Below are 18,299 nucleotides of genomic sequence, written 5' to 3' on the forward strand. Positions count from 1 at the left end.
TGTGACGACTGTTTCACTGTCATTTATCTGGGTGGGATCTCCTCATAGGCAAATTGCACAAACTGTTTGATGCTGTGGTAACAAAAAACACCCGTTAGTGTTGGTGGGTGCAAGACTTGGCCCAGATAAATGTAGGACTGGTGGCCTAAAGAGAAGGGATGAGCTGTTACATCATGCAAAACTTAACAACATCTACCACCAGCAGAGCAAGACTTAAGTGTCCATCATATAAACTAGTACCAAATTAATTTAAAGGGATTATCAACCAAACTCTAATCTTGAGGGCTGAGCCACAGTAGGGAGGGAAAGACTGACGTATGTCAAGCCACAACACCTAGGTGTATTTTTCTCTTGAAAGGCCATTGCCTGTGTGACCACTAAAGGGAGCAGGCAATGTCTGAGCTCACCCTCCTACTACAGCGATATTCATGCCCTAACCCACAAAATCTCACTGGGATCTGCAGCATGTCCAGCAGCACTGACAGCACCTTGCACCCTGTGTGTCCAGTCCACTGCGGTTTAATGATGTCAACTCTTTTACCAGTTATATCAGGTGGGAGGGGATGCTGAACACCTTCCCAGCTCACTTATACTCAGTGGCCATAATTTGGATCGGTGATTGCCAAAGTCCTGTGTGCTTCAGAAAATGTTAGCTTAATTTCTGAAGGGAGAACCAAGAGTGAAATGCCTTGGTTTCATTCATAACACTCCAAATTATGAGAATTAGTGGAACAGCTCGAGGCTTCAAGTAGACAAGACAAATGGCAGAGGCGAACAGACTCATTACTCTCTTTACATAAGAAGCACTGATGCACAGCAAGATACTTGCTCTGTGCAAGCAGCAGGCTGGCCCTTGAGCACTGCAGCAACACAAGGCATAATAAAAATTAGCATCCAAGCAGAATAGTTATGTTAACACAGGGCTGTGCTTGGGTTAATCAGCTCTGACGAGAGGCAGCCTTTTCAGCTCACGCCCAGGGAGGTGCTGATGCAGCTCTACGGCTGCTGGCTCGGGAGGCAGCTCACTCAGCACCAGCACAGTGGGAACCGAGCAGCGTAGCGGTGCCTGGTGCCAGAACCAGCTCACCTGATTTCCAGCTCCATGCCTCAGCTACCAAAGTCTCCTTTCTCCTCTTTACTGCTAAAAACTAAAGGCTGAGGAAGGTATTATTGACTTTGGCACAGCAACATTGAAAATCATCTCATTATCTCAAATCTCGTTACGTAACGTAACACTTTCCATTACACGCTTGCTAATTCAGCTTTTTTATTAAGTAGTGAAGAATAAGTGATTTTGATTATATCTCTGTGGGCTAGCTGGAATCAAAGGGAGCATTCCTTTATGTGTATGCACTGACTCTTTTAAAGATAATCAGTTTGTCTGCAACCTCTTTATCTTCACTTCCCTATCAATAAAACTGGGATAGTGCCCATCAGATGGGTGCTGTGAGGATGCATCACAAGGTGAGAAGTGCTAGGCTCAGCGAGCCTCAGCATTGCTGCTTGCAGAACACAGCTGGCTCAAAATGCATTCCTGCTTCTACCGAGGAACGGATCCTTAAACTTTGTTTATGGAACTACGTTTTTTATAATATCCATAGGAACCAATTAATTAGCTGGAAAGTAACCCATTAGTATACTGCTTTAAATTTACATTAGACGTTATCCTAAAGAGCTAAATAGTCAAAGTAGCTATTACTGGTTCACTATTTAGTCCACATGCTTATGCAGACACACTATTATTCCAGACCATAGCACTTTATTCTGGTTCAATTCAATACAGTTTGGAAATGGAGTAAACTAGTTGCAGGAATCACTTTATTATTCTGCAGCAGAAGCCTTCATGTAGGGAGCTCATTACAAACAGCTCCCCAGCTTTGAATGTATAGTCTACCTTAAAAATCCAAATTACATTTCCTCTGTCAGTAAATCCTTTGGAATTATTAACATTCTGTAATTATTACATTACAGCGATGACTGAAGACATAAGCTATCATCCCTCCCTGTCATGCTGTGTAAAAGGCAGCCCATTCATGTCACAGACTTTAAAGTAAATGTGCCACTTGATGTTCAGGGAACACAAAGTGCAGATGGCCTTAAAAGTAAAATTTACAGAACAGATTCCAAGTCTCTCTGTGGTATCAGAGTGGTATCAGGTGGATTTACACGTACCTGCCCTTCACTTAAAGTAGAACTATTTTTAGTGAGAGGTCTTCCAGTTTAGGGAGTGGAGGAAATTATTCTCTGCTAAAGAGAGTAGGGAATTGAGAAATTCAAGTGTTTGACAAACTGAAGAATAACCTTTCCAGCAGAGGCTGTTTTCATGGGCTAGGAACAAACTATTACCTTGAATTTTACCTGTAAAAGTAACACCTTTTGACTTGGATGCTCTCTGGGACCTCCAGTTGTTAAGAGCATAAGCATAAGTTTATGTTGAAAAATAAAACTCTTTCTTGCCCCCTGCTTATGGCAAAATAATTTCCTTTATGAAATCCAACCAAGAGTGATTCTGAAATTACCAGCCACTAAAGAAAAGTTCGGCATTGCTTGGGATTTCCTGAAAAGTCAGAAAGGACATTTCCATTTCTAACTCCTGGGACACAGCATCCAGCTCCCAGTGTGCCTCCAGACCTGGTAGGGACACCAGAACCTCCTCACTTGCTCACAGCTCCCACCCCAACCCCAAGCCTAGACTCAGAGGAAGGATCCCCAAGGTATCTCTAGGGTGTCAAAGATATCAATGAAATCTTAGAAATATTTCCATGCGTGTTCGAAGCCCATGCTGTAAAGAGGCACCAAGGGTCTGTGCCATCCCCATCCAATGTCCAGGCCAGCTCTCTTGGTGTGGGAGGGACACGCAACCAACCCCAGCAGTCCAGGCATGAGAACGGACGCCTGTTTGCCACCGGTCAAGGCACAATTCATCACAGTGCTTACCTACGCACTCCAGTTTCAGCATGGGTGATCACCGGGACTTCAGCGTGACCAGTCACCATTGTATATGTAAGCACTTATCTGAATAGATTTCCTGAATGGAGGTCTTGCATACATTGCAGGGATTGCATACATTGCAGGGATATATGGACCATCTACTTGTATCTCATTCATAGGTACTATACACATCTGACTTCTACAATGTCATACCAAGCCCCCCAACTTTTATTATCTCACAGGGAGAAAACTTACAATCTTTTGCCAGTTAAACAGACTTCTATGTCTTATTGCAAAGACTTGTGCTTGATTATGGCAAAGTTGCAATTTGCCTTTGGACAACAAGTCCCAGAAATACCTGTGTCTCCATGAAACACACACAGGGGATTTTGAACCCACTACCGGAGGCTTTTTTGAGAAATATCAGCTCCTTAACATCACCTTCAGATACACACTATCAGCTTGCTTAATCAACCACAATGGAAGAGAAGTCAGCCAAAGTCTACTCTTGCCTTGAAGCGGAAATCCTGCCTATGACAACGTCATTGGAAGAAAAACAAGAAAAAGGCCATCTTAAGACATTTACAGCAACATCAGCCACGTTAGTAAATTTTCTTTGGAGCTGTCGATACACCCCCAATTTATCAGAGACCCCAGTGACTTACTTGTCCTCTAAGAGGTTTTGTCCTGTGATCAGATTTTTCCCAGACGGTGCATAGTCCCAGTTCTCTTCCACAATCCCGAGGTAATAGGTTCTGGTCTTTGCTTCCACCACTGCAAACAGCCAGAGGAACCCAAGAGCGCAAAGGCAGCCACCACGCTGCGCGGGAGGCATTTGTGGTTGTGATTGCGAGGCTGGCAGCGGGCAGGCAGCAGCAGGATGCACCACAGAGAGCTCACCCCTCCCTCCCAGCTCTCGACAAGTTATAAATAAGGAATGGACAGAGCAAAGCTCCTCCTTTTCAGCAGGTAGGAATGGGATAGGCAGAGAGCCTGGCTATGCAGAGCAGGGCTAGGGAGGAGGTTGCTGCCATGGCATGATCTTTGCCAGTCCTTTGGTGAATGTATAAATTGCTCACTTACCTGTCCAAGCTAGAGCCAGTTGGTGTTTTTTGGAAGTTCGGTTGCTTTTTTGTCTTCATTTTTCCAGAGTAGGTGGTATGGCATATTGGAGCAGCTTTTTTTTGGTCTTTTTGCCATCCCTGTCAAAACCCTTTTTTTGTAGTTTTAATTTAACTCCTTTATCATGTCTGAGATTTCTAAAGCTAGCATCTTGCTGCCTTAGTTGGATTTTTTTCAAGGGCATAACACTAATTTACAATCCAGCATTATCACAGAGAGACAATTCTCTCGTACCTCTCCAATTTCTAGGATTTTATGACCCATTTATTAAGATGGCAAGTGATCTGAATGTATTCAGTTTTAGAGTGCCCCAAATGAGGCCCCTTTTTACAAACATTTCTGGAAATTAGAGCCCTTGTAAAGTCTTTCCATTTGGACACCTAAGAATTGAGGCACACAAAAATGACCCTTTTATTAAAATTGGTAATTAACGTGCCCACGTAGCTGTCTAGAAAATCAGTCCCTCCCTTTATAGCTTAACTTCCTCTAAGAGGACATGTCTTTTACCATCTTGGCAAAGCACTGTGTAAACCTATACGAGTATGAATTGATAGGATATTGTAAACCATGTAGGTAACATCCCCTAGGTGGCAAGACACTCTGCAAAATCATACTGCTCTCTTACTCATTTTCAACTGACTAAAGACATTAAAAAGTTGCAGTTCTGGAATACAGCATTACCCTTGAGACTCATTACCAGGTTTAACAGTTGTGAAATTCCCCTTTCAGCTCCAGAACCATCTGACCTCTTCCTGTTGAAGCTAGTAGTTACTCATGGCTAGGGGTATAAGAAGCTTCTCAAATGAATTTGGTAGCCACAGGTTTAACTTCATCAGTCAAAACCTAGCTCAGTGATGTGAATGTTTTTACGTGGCAGTCACATGAGGTTCACCCTCTGGCATGCGATAGCGACAGCTACACGCACGGTCAGCTGTGCTGAATGCCTCTACCCATCACTGCTGTGCAGGTGGCTCTGCAGTCACACACAGAATTCAAAAAAGCAGGTGGGGTTCACAGCATCCCAGCCTCCAGCCACCTGCACTGTAGTGAGTCTCATCTAAATTCAGACACAAGGCACACAGACACACGGAGTAGCTTACTTAAGAACCTTTCGATTTGTTTAGGCTATTCATTGCATCTCTTTATCTGTGAGGACTGAAAGCCCAGTACACATGGGTAAGGACACAGTCAGACAGTTGCAAATGGTCAGCTTAACATAGCTGTAAAAGCAAGAGTCCCTCAGCTGTAAGCTGCTCTCTGATGCATGCTGATGTTCATCTTCTCAAGTCAGTTAATTGACGAACAATGAGAAAGAGGAGAAGTGATAGGACAATACAGATGTTCTACAAACAGAGATCCCGATCCTCAGAAGTGGCACCCACAGACTTCCTCATAACCTTGAAGACCTTGCTCATCTCTTCATTCTTCTGCTGCAAACCACACACTGCCCAACCTCTTGGCATCTCACCTCAGTCTATGCCCTCTCTTCCAAAATACCAATAGTTAGAAATCATCTTCCTTTTCCACTGCTTTGTTGTGTCACTCAGTCACTCAAATGATGCCAACTAATAGTACTGTGATTCTAAAAGGCATAATTTGAAAGCAAAAGAAAAGACAACGACTGCAGGACAGGCAGAGGCTTTGCCAGCCGGTGGCACAGCTATCAAACACGCAACTGTGGTGGGACCGAGAGGCCAGCTGGTGGGCTATGAATCTGCGAGAAGGCCAAGGTGGCCTTTTAACAGGTTAGCAGATTCCCACTGTGATCTTTGCACAAGGCTTGGGACCCTGCAGCCTCCTGCAGTGAATACTTCCCTCGCCCAGAGTAGCTGTCCTGAGCCAAGGCAAACCACGAGCTTCCTCTCCTGTCACTCAAGCACCTGAGTTTACAGAACTGGGTGCCTGTTCATTGTTATAATATATGAACATTTGCGTTTGAATAGGAAATATGTTTATTTAGAGGGTAACATGCACTTTGAATCAGATTGTGTAGAGCTCAATTGCTTAAATCATCCATTTGCACAGCATTAGACATATTTAAAGGCCAGGTACAGTTTTGTCTGTACCTTCTGTCTATTTGCTTTTTGTAACTGAAGAATTCTGTTATATGTTTAACATAAATCTATAGATGTGGACTTATATAACTCAAGTGCATTGAGCTAATGGGGAATAGGAAGGGGGAGTGTCCAATTCTGAGCTGGCATCTGACTGCACTATAGTAATTTAAATAATAATAGTGCTATGTCCTAGTTTTTCCATTGCTTCTCATGTGCCCAGGATTGGGTCCTGGTTGCTTCCTTGCTAGAATAACTATTCAAAATTCAAATATGAAGTTAATTTCTTTGTCTATTACTGTAAAAATTATTTGTGTAACAGGAATAATGTGTGGGCATTAGCACCCTATATCAGCAATGTGTTGTAAGTCTGGTAAACGCCTTAGCTTGGCTTCAGCATTTACTAGATCTGGCAACTTGTATACCCTTTGCATCCACGTATTAACACTTAATTACCTTGTCACATCATTAAAACCAGGCACATTCACATTCCAGAGAGGTGCTGTGGGCATGACTCAGAAAAAGATGAAAGAACAGCTGTTTTGCCCTTGCTTCAGGAAAATTTCTGGGAAGCTCCCCTCTGGCAGTGAGGTAATGGGATTAAGTTTGTCCCTTTGTTCAGGATCCTTTCAGCAAAAGGGTTGGATACTGGTTCCTCTGAGACTTTCTGTCCCTCTGAAGGCTAAAATTAGTGCATGGCTGAGTTTCGAAGTTTTGTAATGAGGAGCAATGTTCATAGGTCTGAAGGGCAAGCATCTTGAGTGCTAGTTTGTGAATGAGCCCTGAAACATCACCAATAGAGCTTTCTTTTTAAGTACATCAGGAATGATTGCAATAATTAGCTTAAGTTAATCCACTAAAGCCTAGACTTGTGCCAACTAATGTTAGTGAATTAACTAGAATAGCTAAGTTAACCTGGCAATGGCCATAAGGTCAATGAAGAGATGCTGGATGTGCTGATCTTCTGCATTGACTATACCTCAGTTTCTTGAAATTAGGTGGCATGAGTTCAGAGAGTTCATGAGTTCATGAGCACTCTATTCAGACTGCCTACTACTGAAACCCAGCTTGCATTCTCCATTGAGCAGATGATGAGCTGATGTTCAAGCAGATTGACTACCCTGTTCCCCCTGCTTCTTCTTGATAGCACTAGAGTTCCCATTCATACACACATGTTCCTGGTCCCTCTGCTATTTTGGTTTGTGTCTGTGTTGCAGTCCAGGTGGGGAATTAGTCTGCCTGTTTCCAGCATAAGACTACCCTTCAGCTGGTGTTGCCACCAAACCTGGAGCTGTGCCTGTAGCGACCATCCCAAGGCGACAAAAAGTGCCTGTGGTAAAGCTGGGAACTGAGTTACACCCTCCCAAGTTTCACACCACTCTTTCAACCAAGCCATTCTTCCCCTTTGTCGGTTTTCCCACACTCTCCAGCCACAAACACGTATTAAATACAAAAGCCTCATAGTGCATCTGTGAAAAACAATTTCACTTGCAGTTTCTAATCATTTTCTGAGTTGCAGCAGTAGTGAGAAGAAGGTAAACCTCATGTTATAGTCTTGGATAGTGACACCAGGTGTATCTGAATTAGTGGAATCTTTTGAGTTCATACTGATAAGTTGGAAATCTCAAAAACCATCTGCCCTGAAGGCTTCCACCACTTCTATTTGCAATTCTGGATAGGACCTTGGTGAGAAAGGATTCCTTGTCATATACAGCACTTCCCAGGAGCACTCCAAGTTTAAGCACTGAAACAGTTGGAGACAGGAGGACAAAAAAAGCTGCTGAAACTCCAAGAATAGTTACAAGGATCTGCGATCAGTAAGGATATTAGAAAGGCAGCTGTAGCCCATATTAGAGGTGGCCCAGTGTGGACCTGTCTCATGTCTGCACAGAAGTCCTTGTGGCAGGATGGAGACTGAACCCAGCCCTCCAGATTCCCATGTCAGAGTTCGCACAGCTCCCCAGCGTTGCCCTCCAGCCATTTCGGCTCAGTCCATGCACCCAGCTCAGGGTCACACTTGGCATTTACCACAATGGTTGTCTGGAGATCATTAGGGCAGAATAATTTTCTCTGTACATCTCTGTGCAGACGCTCTCCTTGCAGAACAGCTGCTTTGGTACATTACCAGCTGTGGACAAACCTTGAGCCAAGCTGTGAAATGGAAAAGAGGGCTCCTGTTATATCAGAAGCAGCCCACAGATCCTTTCTTTTCCATCATTCCATCATTTTCCAAATCCTATATCTGCCACACCGACGACAAAGGACGATACTGTAGCTGAATTTAGACTTTAGAGAAATTAATTATACATTGGAAAAAGAAATATTCTTAAATTCAAACATTATAAAGGGATGCAGCAATGAGAAGGAAGGCGTTTAACAGTGTACTGAAAGGAGCTGCAAGTTTGAAGAGATTATAATAAATTGCCAAACAGACTGGGCAAGTGTAATGTGTTCAGCCTCAAAAGCCATTACAGCAAGGCTAAAAAAAGGAAGTTTTGATCCTAATTAAGAGAAGCTTCTTGTGTGTGGTAACTCATGTAATATCTGCACTGTTAAAACAAGGCTAATGCCTCGACAGAACTTCAAGGTATATTATTTATGGGTTTCTATAGTGCTGCCCATTGTGGCACCTAACAAACATGAAAGAGCTTAACTTTACGTCATCACTGTGGGGCAGAGCATGTTTATTAACCCTATTATACAAATGAGGAAAGAGGAAGGCTAGGTAACTTCCAGGCACTCATGCAGGAAGGCAGCCCCGTCTCCTGGCTTCCCATCCAGTGGTGGAAGCAAGGTGACAGCCCTCCTGCCCCACCACCTTCCCTCTGTGCACAAGGGTGGTGGAGGCTGGTGTCTCGTTGGACTTTCACTCTTTGTGGGAGTGATGCTGTGACCCAGTTGCATGGCGAAACCCTTTCATACCCACCTTTGCTGCCTGCTTGCAGGAGTGCCAGCACCAAGGCCCACCTCAGCTCTCTACCGAGCAGCTCCGCTGCCTGCCCAGCCTCCTCCAGCCGTCCCATGGGCATCATGGCATCCTCTTCCATCATGTCTCACGGCACTGACCTACTTACTAAGTCTAGAGGAAATGTGGCCCTTTTGTTTTCCTCCTATGAGATCATTGCCCCATTTTCTCTCTGGGTAAATAGGGGAGTTGCGGTAAGAAAGCCCAGCATGGGAAAACTAACCGGGACTATTTAAAGCAGGTAGCAGAAAGGAAGGTATCGAGCATTGCGGGAAGAAAAGAAGTGATGTGATTGCATCTGCACAAGTGGCTTCCAAACTGTTGCAAACTCACCTGTGCCAGGCAAGCCATCCCCAAGAGTGTTATAAACCTCCAAATTCCCAGCGGGCTTGTGACTCTTTGCTTGGGGTCTGCTGATTAAATGGGAGGGTGTTGTTTGTGGTGGAGGAGCTGACAGAAGTTACCTGCTGTCCAGACAACTTCTTCTGTCCAGTTTCTCTGCCTGAAAAGGAGCAAGTGGAGAAAATGTGATGACCTTGTGGAAGCCTGGATGGCTGCCCACAGTGAAACGATGTGATTTATGGGATCTGCAGATGAGTGCCAACACTTTTAGTGCCTTTCATCTGTGTCTACAAAGCTTTGCAATAAAGAACAGACCTGCTGCTCTTCAGTGACTCTGTTGCTTCCTATTTGAAGAAGCCTGTGTTACAGCCAGAGTGCCATTGGATGGAGTGGAAACCTTTCAGGTCTCCTGGAAATAAGGAAAATAATTTCTACAAAGGAAAATAATTTCTACAGAATTAGAATAATTAGAATTAGAATATTGTACAGAATTAGAATAATTTCTACAAAGGAAAATAATTTCTACAGAATTAGAAATTCCACAATCTATGGAAAAAGCCCTGTCCCTTCCATCAACCCAGTTATCAGCTTTAAGAGCTTGCTGTGGTCTTCCAAAACATCATTTGCCTTTGTTCTATCATTCCGAGTTAGAACTGAATCTGATGTAGTCCCTACTGAGGATTTCTTCTGTCCTCTGCCCAGCTCTTGCCTAGTCTCTCCTTTCGCCTGCTGGGTACAATGCTGGGAGGTGCAGAGCACCCTTGGTTTAACAGAGACATGCAGGAGACAAGATGACTGTAGATTAAGACCCTGGAGTTGGGTCAGGGCTCTTGGCATCTTTCTTTGCAAGTAAGGGCTTGTGAACACTGTGGCAGGGATGCAGCCTGGTAAGCCTGCACCACGCATACAAGACTGAGCAAATTTGCCAACTCCGATGCAGTTCCCTCTCCGAAAGGGTTATGAAGTAAAGGGCAGCACAATGCAAATGTGGCTGCACCACCCCTGGGTCCGAGCTCGAGTGTTTCTGCAGTGAGTCCACTTACATTTCTGAAACCAGGACTAACTCGGACAGAGTCACCCTGGCTTTGCCTGCTCACAGTGATGCCAACACAGTGTAAGCAGAGCTTCCTCCTTTCCCAGGCCAGGCTAGTGGTTCGAATGGGAAACTTCATCAGTCATGGTGCCTGAAATGCCTCCTCCAGCTCCTGCAGGACTTGGGGCAGATCACGCAGGTCCACAGTCTGTATGTTTTGGAATTAAAAAAGCGGGCATCAAAACCCACCGTTGGGCACCTGAGAAAACAGCTTGAGCCTCAAGAAGTGCTAAGCAACCTCCCTCAATGGAGACAACATGGTTTCAGCTGACTAACTGTAAGCACTCAGTTAGCCTTCACTTCTCATGGGTGCTCATCTGCAAAGTGGGGATCATTATATCTGACTCCCTCTCCAGGTATTTGGAAGCTAATTTAGTTAATGCTTGTCAAGCACTTTAAGGTTTTCAGATGAAAGGAGCCGCAGATAGGCAAAGCATTGCTATTACTATTAATTATTTCTATTGTGCAAGTAGACATGAAAGCAGCAAGGGTGATGATTACTCGCTTCCTTTACAAGTGGTAAGACACAGCGCAAATACACAGACAGGGACCCTCCCTGCCCTGCAGTGCTCCTAATCTTACCGGCCAGATAAACCAGATAAAGAGCAAGGAAAGGAGCACAAACCCAGAAAAAAGCAATGCATGTCATGACTTACCACACACATGGTTTTTTTTTTGCAACAGCTGCTTTTTAAAAGTGCTCTGTTAGCCAAAAAGCACAATATAACTATTCTGGGGTATTTAAAAATCATAAGTCAAGCTCCCAGAAAAGGAAATGTTTCTTACAAAAGACAGTAAAAGCTAATTCTCCTTATTTGGCCTCTGATTTTTGAGCAGATCAAGCTTTGAGTTTTTTTTCTGCAGCTGCGAAGACTGAAAATATTTCATTCATTTAAAAAAAGTCACAATTCTCAAAGAACAAGTTGAAGTATTTGGATATATAAGACAAATTCCTGGCGGTAACAGACATGGCTGTCAATCAGCTGCTCAGCAGGAAGGAGATGAGCATGGGCTTGGTGGCAGCCCATCCCTCTTCCCTCCCAGGCGCCCGGTGAGTCTCTCACAATTAGTTTTCATTCTCCCCAGGGTGCCAGGGGCTGGGTGCACACCACAGAGGAGTTTACATGCAGCGATGAGATGCTCCGCAGTAATTTGTTCCTTTATCTAATGCTGACTAGACAGGCAGATGGATAGAGGAGAAAGAAAACCAAGTGGCTCCCGGCCAGATGCTGAAACCTCTCACACGTGGCTGCGAAAGGGCTGGTGTTGGCTCAGCAGAGAGGGTGGGAAGCATGATCAAGGCCACCCATGTAGCAGGACTGGGATGTTCTGGGGCAAGATGTGCCAATCTGAGCCATCCCACCTTTCCTTCAGGGCGTGAAGGGTCGCGGGGGCAGATCCTGGGACAGGGAGTACCAGACTAGCCCAGCAGTTGGGCATCTGCATCCCTCGCCTCCTTCAGAGACAGTTTCAGCCCACCTGTGGAAGGAGGTTGTAGCTGGATCTGCAATGTCCTGGGTTAATCCAGCAACTGCTGAACCTTCCGCTGACTGCTGTGTGAATCCATATGGTTTTCTTGTTTGCTGTTTTCCAAGTAAAAGCATCCACTTCATTTAATATCAGCTGGTGAACAAGCTTGGGACAACATCAGCTGCATTTTTTGGTGAGCTTATGGTAGGATGGGGATGCCTGATGCAAGCTGTTATAAAACTTAAACTACTCTTAAAAGATTCTCAGCCTCTTTCAAAAAGCAATTCTTGTGAGGAAAAGGCAGCAATGTTTCTGGCAGGTCATAGGGAAGTGCATCTTTATCTCATAATAAACATATACAATACTACAAGCATCATAAGGATATCAAAAATAGGTTTAAAAAGCTGAACCAACTATCCTCCATGCACTGCCTCAGTTTTCCAGGTCTGCATTTCAACCTTGGGCTCTCACCAAGCTCCCTCTAATGGCCACAGACATCGTGTTTCATTGCCTCCCTGTGCCGCTGGCCAGGCACGACACAGGCACGAAGCCCCGGCGGCGAGATGTGCCTACCGGAGGAGGCCCTCCAGGTTTTTATTTTTTTAATGTGTGTGGGTTCATCTCTCACCTAGCTCTTTTATGATTCTGTCACCACCCAGTATCTTCCCTCTTAACACTTCCCCGGGTTCTTACCTTTCTCCCCGGCCTCTGGAGACCTGTCGTCATCGCAGAGTTAATGCATGTCCTGCCCTTAGCTCAATTTGGGCACACACCCTAACATAAAGAACGGATTACGCCACCAAGGAATGACAGCAGCATATGCCAGACAGTTTGTACATCTTTTTAAGTCCAGCTTTTTGATGTCTTCCTCATGCCAGCTGCGGAGGAGCTGCGGACTCAAGCCAGCTCTGCTACAGGGACCAGGGACCAAAGCCCATGGCAGCACGGTGCCACTGCTGCTAACGTGACCGCGGTGCTCGGTGCAAAGGGCAGTGCAGCTGGCCCTGAGCCACAACAGTGCTGTGCTGCTATGCCTCTCTGATATATCACAGTCCTTCACAGAGCCACACAACCACAGAGCGGCTGAGGTTGGCAGGGGTTGGACCGGAGGTCATCTGGTCCAACCCTCCTGCTCAAGCAAGGCCACCTGGAGAAGGCTGCCCAGGACCATGCCCAGATGGCTTTTGAATATCTCCAAGGATGGAGACAGACAGGTCACACCTTTTTGGAAAGGACCTTTAATTATGTCTCCTTTTGGTACCTAATTTTAGACAACAAACAAAAATGCCTGCCTCAACATCCCTTCACCCTCAAAAAAGCCTTGAAACTGCCTTCCAGTGGACATAGAAGCAGAAAAGTATAAATAGTTTGAAGATGGAGACTGTTTCATTTCTGGGAAAATTTTGTGATGCAGTTGTCTGTGCAAGCACAGAATCACTTTCAGAAACGCAAGCAGTGCTAAGGAATGTCCAAAGGCACTTCTCACTTTGGGAAATATTGCCCTAATTGCCTCAGGCCTTTCTGCTACATAAGATATGTGGAGATTTGAAGTACTATTCTGTCCCACAGTGGGCCCAAACTAACAACTTCAGGGTCAGCAAGGGGACGGATTGTCCTTTCTTCAACCAGCCAGCACCAGCTGGAAAAAACAGAAAGACCTTAGGATCTGAAGATTTCCAAAGGCTCATCCAATTTTTCCACATATATCAGTTTCTCCGATACAGGTAAGGTAAGTAGTAAGTACTTTTACTAGCAAGCAGTAATTCTGGCTACAAATCTGGCCTCGTGTACATGTTTGAAACATTACAGCTACGCACACACAACCGGTATTGATTTTCCTTTTTTTTTTTCTTTTGGCACAAAACCAGATGGGGATAGTTAATGAGAGGACAGTCCCCCTTGCAATAACAAAACATTTAATGATCGCTTCTAACCTCTCGGCTGTTGCCCTCCTCTTTCATTCTGGTGGGAGTCGCTGCTCCAGGTGCCTCAGCCTCACATGGGAGTTTTTAATCTCTCACACGTTACCCGGCTAAGCCACGTGTCTCTCAGTCTGACCAAACCCATGACCCTGGACTACAGAAACCTTCCCTCCTGACAGTGTCAAACAGCTCTAAAAAAATGCAATGAGTGTTTTTTGACAAAGCCCATGTTTCTGCAGTATATTCCCAATATTTGCTCTTCATTACCGATGGCTTCCTGAGAGACCCAGTGCAGTTCAGGGCCAGTTAGGAAAGGAGGAGAAGGATCACCAGAAGAAGTAACATTTCTCCTGTTTGGTCAGGTGAATGGGGGCATTTTCCAGTGGGTACTGCTTTTAGCTCCTAATTCACCTGCACCCTGAGCAGGTGCACTTGGACAAACCCCAGTGACAAAAAACAAGGATGAGAAATGCCTTTCAGCCAAAACCAGAAATAAGTGTTGCACGAAACCAGCAAAATGAAAGCACAAACCTCTAATTATTTTAATATTGGATAGTGACAGTGTCGTTCTGTGTTAGGAGCACAAACAGCCCTTGGCCACAGGTCATGGTTCGTTGCCATTTTAGAAAACAGTGAGGCTGGCGCAGTGCTGTCCCTGGACAAAACACTCAGGTAATTAAATAAAATTAGCTTTGCGATAAATCAGATGAACATACATACACACAAGCGAGCAGTGGGTAATACTTTGCTTGGTGGGCAGAGCTCGCTGGGTCTTGTTTCGGCACCATTCCCCCTCGTCCCAGAAGGTGCTTCTGCAGAACATGGGCTGTGCAACCCGGGGCTGCCCCGGGCTCACAGAGTCACTGATAACCATGGGGTTTATTCCTAAAGGACTGTCTCTTTCTGGTGGCACTACTGTCCCAGAGTCAATGATGTGTGCACCATCACCAGAGGGGGAAAACTGCTCAGCAAAGACTCTGGATGTCATCTCAGGGAGTAGAGAGAGCCTAAGTATGTAGGCGAGGGAGTTGTGCATACAAGGGAGATACAAGGAAAACGGAAGAAGGAAAAAAAATGTCAGAAAAATAGGTAAAATAGATGAGAAGATCCATCCTTGTGATATTTAAGCTGTTGTCTCTGTGAAGTGCACGTTCAGAACAAGCTGTGTGTTAGGACCACACATGTATGACGGTACCGTGCAGTGAATACACCCCAAAGAGTGCAGAGGCCCCGTTTCAAACTTGGTCCAGAACAACTTCCATTCCACCTCTTCAGGCACATATATATTCTTAATATAATCACCATAACCTGCACCATGCAATTATTCAATGTGATTTTTTATGGCTATCTCTGATCTGATTCAAGACTTGAGCCTTTTTGCATTGAGCTGCTCCTCATCTTCCTCGGTGCTCTTGCCATACGATCAGCTCTTTGTTGGCTGGGATTATGTGGGTGTGGGATACTCTGGATAAAGGAAAACCTGAATAACACTTGTACTGCTGTTTCCACCTTGCTGTTTCTACCGTAACAGGGCATCCGCACACTCCTGGGTACAGGCAGGCATGTTAACCTGGGTACCTGCTGCAGGAGCAGGGAGCGCCAGCTGGGGCTCCGGGGCAGCTTATCTGCAATGCCCAAGCTCGTGAACCTTCTCAGAGCCAGCTCATCTCAGAAAAAGCCTCTTAACAGCAGTTTGCTTCCTGATTCTTCCTCAGGAAAATCAACGTCCCTTCCCCTCAGTTGAAGAATACATTAACAACAAACATAGGAAACAGCAGCAAGAGATAATTTGTGTCATGGTGCCAAAGCGGGATAAATTAAATTGAGTCCAGTATCAGTGTGTACTTGGAAAAAAGCTTTGACTTGAGAGGAACCACTTAAGATTTGTACTAGAATAAATGAGAGCAGAGCTGCCTGGCTCCTTTTTACACAGGGTATCAACAGCAAAAAGGGCATTTTCTCATCAGTGCACTGCAGCTGCACTCCAAATGGGGCAGATCTATTAATAGAGTAAGTGGGCAGTCAGATATGCCCTTCAAAAACCTGCATGGGGCTGTAATTCTTCCATTTCTAACTCACACATTGCACCAGTCAGGGAAATTGTAGGGCCGGAACGTTTTTCATTTCTAGCATGACGAACAGGACTTTTCGCATATTTACATTTCCTCTCTCAGTACCCGTGCTACTACGTGTAAATGGAAAATTAATAAAGAGTTTATGGCTAAAAAGATAGAAATAAAAGGAGGACCAGAGCTGATGTACAGTGAGTCAATATAATCAGGAGGCATTGATCAGTGGAACACAAAATGCTTTCATTGCCTTCAAAATCAATATTGCAGGGGGAAAAATAGATGTACACAATCGTATACACTCAGCTTAGCCACTAAACACTTCAGAGTCAAAATTCAATTTTTCTAAGTATTTTATGGCTTCTGGGGTGGGTTTTTTTAATTTCTTTAGGACTTCACTTCAGAAAAACAAGTAGGAGTCAGGCTCTCTGGAGTTAATACAGACTTTTATTGTGCTTTTCTTTTTGTCACCCCTTCTGTACCCCACAATAAGCAGTATTTCAGGCCAGAGCATTGGTTCAAAATCCCAGGGACTGAGTGGCATTGTTTGCGCTCAGGAGTCTGCATTTCAGAATGAACCAACAAGATCCTGTTCAGGCATGAGAAATAAGCTCTTGCTTTGGTAATAATTTTACAGTAGTATGAAATCCCATTAAATCTCACAAATACTGAAGCCTCCTGCACTCTTCAGAAGAATTTAGCTCAGTTCTCATCAAAAACTGAATGTAGAGCCTACTCAGCAACAGCAAAACTAAACATATTCTTGAAGTGGTAAGAGAAATGTGTTTAATATAGCTTACCAGTATTTTTATTTTTCTGTAATGGCTAGAAGCACTTGAGTGCAAAGTGTTGCACAAACATGGATGAAAACATTGAACTTGTCCCAAACAGTTTAAAATCTATGTAGTAGAATAAAAGACGACAGATTGCTGTAGGCAAATGGAAAAGCATAAAACTAATACAATATCGGTTCTGCTCATTGTGCGCTTGCTTGAAAAACTGTTAAGCATACAGTGGAGAAGGGCACTGAGAGCTATCCGAGATTAAGAAACACAATCAAGTCTGGGTATCCAGTCTAGATACTAAATGATAAGTGATAGATGAAGTATGGTAGGCCTATGGGATAGGCTTTGGAAGGTGAAGAGAAGAAACTTTAAAAGGTCAGTAAAGGAATGTATAGTGCTGGGAACACAGTACAGTTGAGAAACTACAGAGGTGAGCCTTGCACATCACCCTGGAGGGCTATGAGCTCGCAAAATCAGAGAAAAGCAGAATCAAAATCAAGGATGCTGAGCCCAAATGAGAGTGTTAGCTATGTGAGGATGGGAAAGGTGGTACCTTAGAGATATTATAGAGTAAGAGTCTATAAAAACTCCAACCAACCAGGATGTGAGACTTAGGGGGAGGTTCATCTTAAGTATCATTACAAAATTTCCTTATTTGCTTCTTAACTCTCCGCATAAGCTGGAGGTCCCGCCCAGGTGCCCCAGCTGTCAGTGCAAATTGCTGACGGTCTTCAAGTTGTTCTAAATTTAATTCTTTAAATGCTTTAAATGCCATTAGACCTTGTGCCTTTGCCCTGTCTGAAGATTGTCTGAGACTTACTTTGTTCCTTTTCCTTGAGGTTGAAGCACCACCACCTAAAACATGGTGAAATGCTGTTGCCACTGATGTCAGTTGAAGTTTGGGCATTGGGTTCAGTGGCTTCAGCTCAGTTTCCCTCCTTTTTGCCATTTGTACTGTAATTAAGTTTATTTGCCTGAGACCACTCTATGGGCTTTTTTAAGATTTTTCACTAGCTGTGAGTCAGTGATGAAGACAACTTCCCCTGCATCTTCTGATGCTGGTGGTATTAAATATGCAACCTGGGGACCGAAGTCCCAGGCTTTGCCCTTGTGCTTTTGCAGCCACCCTGCCACACTGGTAGTCCTCATGGATGGGATTCATCTGACCACAAATGCCAACATTTAGGTCTGAACAAGTGTTGAGATTCTTTCACCGTTAATGATTTATTGTAACCCTACAGTAGCTCCTAAAATAGGTCTGGTCATTTTTTTCCTTAAAAGTGTCTGTTTCTCTCACTAAGAATAAAGGCAGTCTAGGGTGACATCTACTTCATGGACATCTACAGTCACATGAGATGAATTCCACCCTACACAACCAATCTTTCACAATGAGAAATTTTCTCCAAAGATGAGAATGAAGATAAGAGACAGCAGGGTGGAGAGTGGAAGATTTTGCATCTTTGCTTTCACTCATATGTCCCTTTCATTGATGTTTTTGTGATCAAGTCACCCTTCCATCTGGATGTTGAGAACAAGGCAATAGCAG

At 44.4% G+C, this 18,299-nt stretch overlaps 1 protein-coding gene across 1 annotated transcript in view; it reads right to left on the reverse strand.

Annotated features, from left to right (window-relative positions):
• Window positions 1-3,766, reverse strand: part of HEPHL1 (hephaestin like 1) — a 33,680-nt gene extending 29,914 nt beyond the window's left edge. The window contains exon 1 of the mRNA XM_075492023.1: window positions 3,597-3,766. Within this exon, the coding sequence (XP_075348138.1) occupies window positions 3,597-3,766 (170 nt within the window). The remainder of the gene's footprint in view (window positions 1-3,596) is intronic.
• Between the last annotated feature and the right edge of the window lie 14,533 nt (window positions 3,767-18,299).

The sequence above is a fragment of the Mycteria americana genome, chromosome 1 (genome assembly GCF_035582795.1).
Source record: "Mycteria americana isolate JAX WOST 10 ecotype Jacksonville Zoo and Gardens chromosome 1, USCA_MyAme_1.0, whole genome shotgun sequence".
Taxonomy (NCBI): domain Eukaryota; kingdom Metazoa; phylum Chordata; class Aves; order Ciconiiformes; family Ciconiidae; genus Mycteria; species Mycteria americana.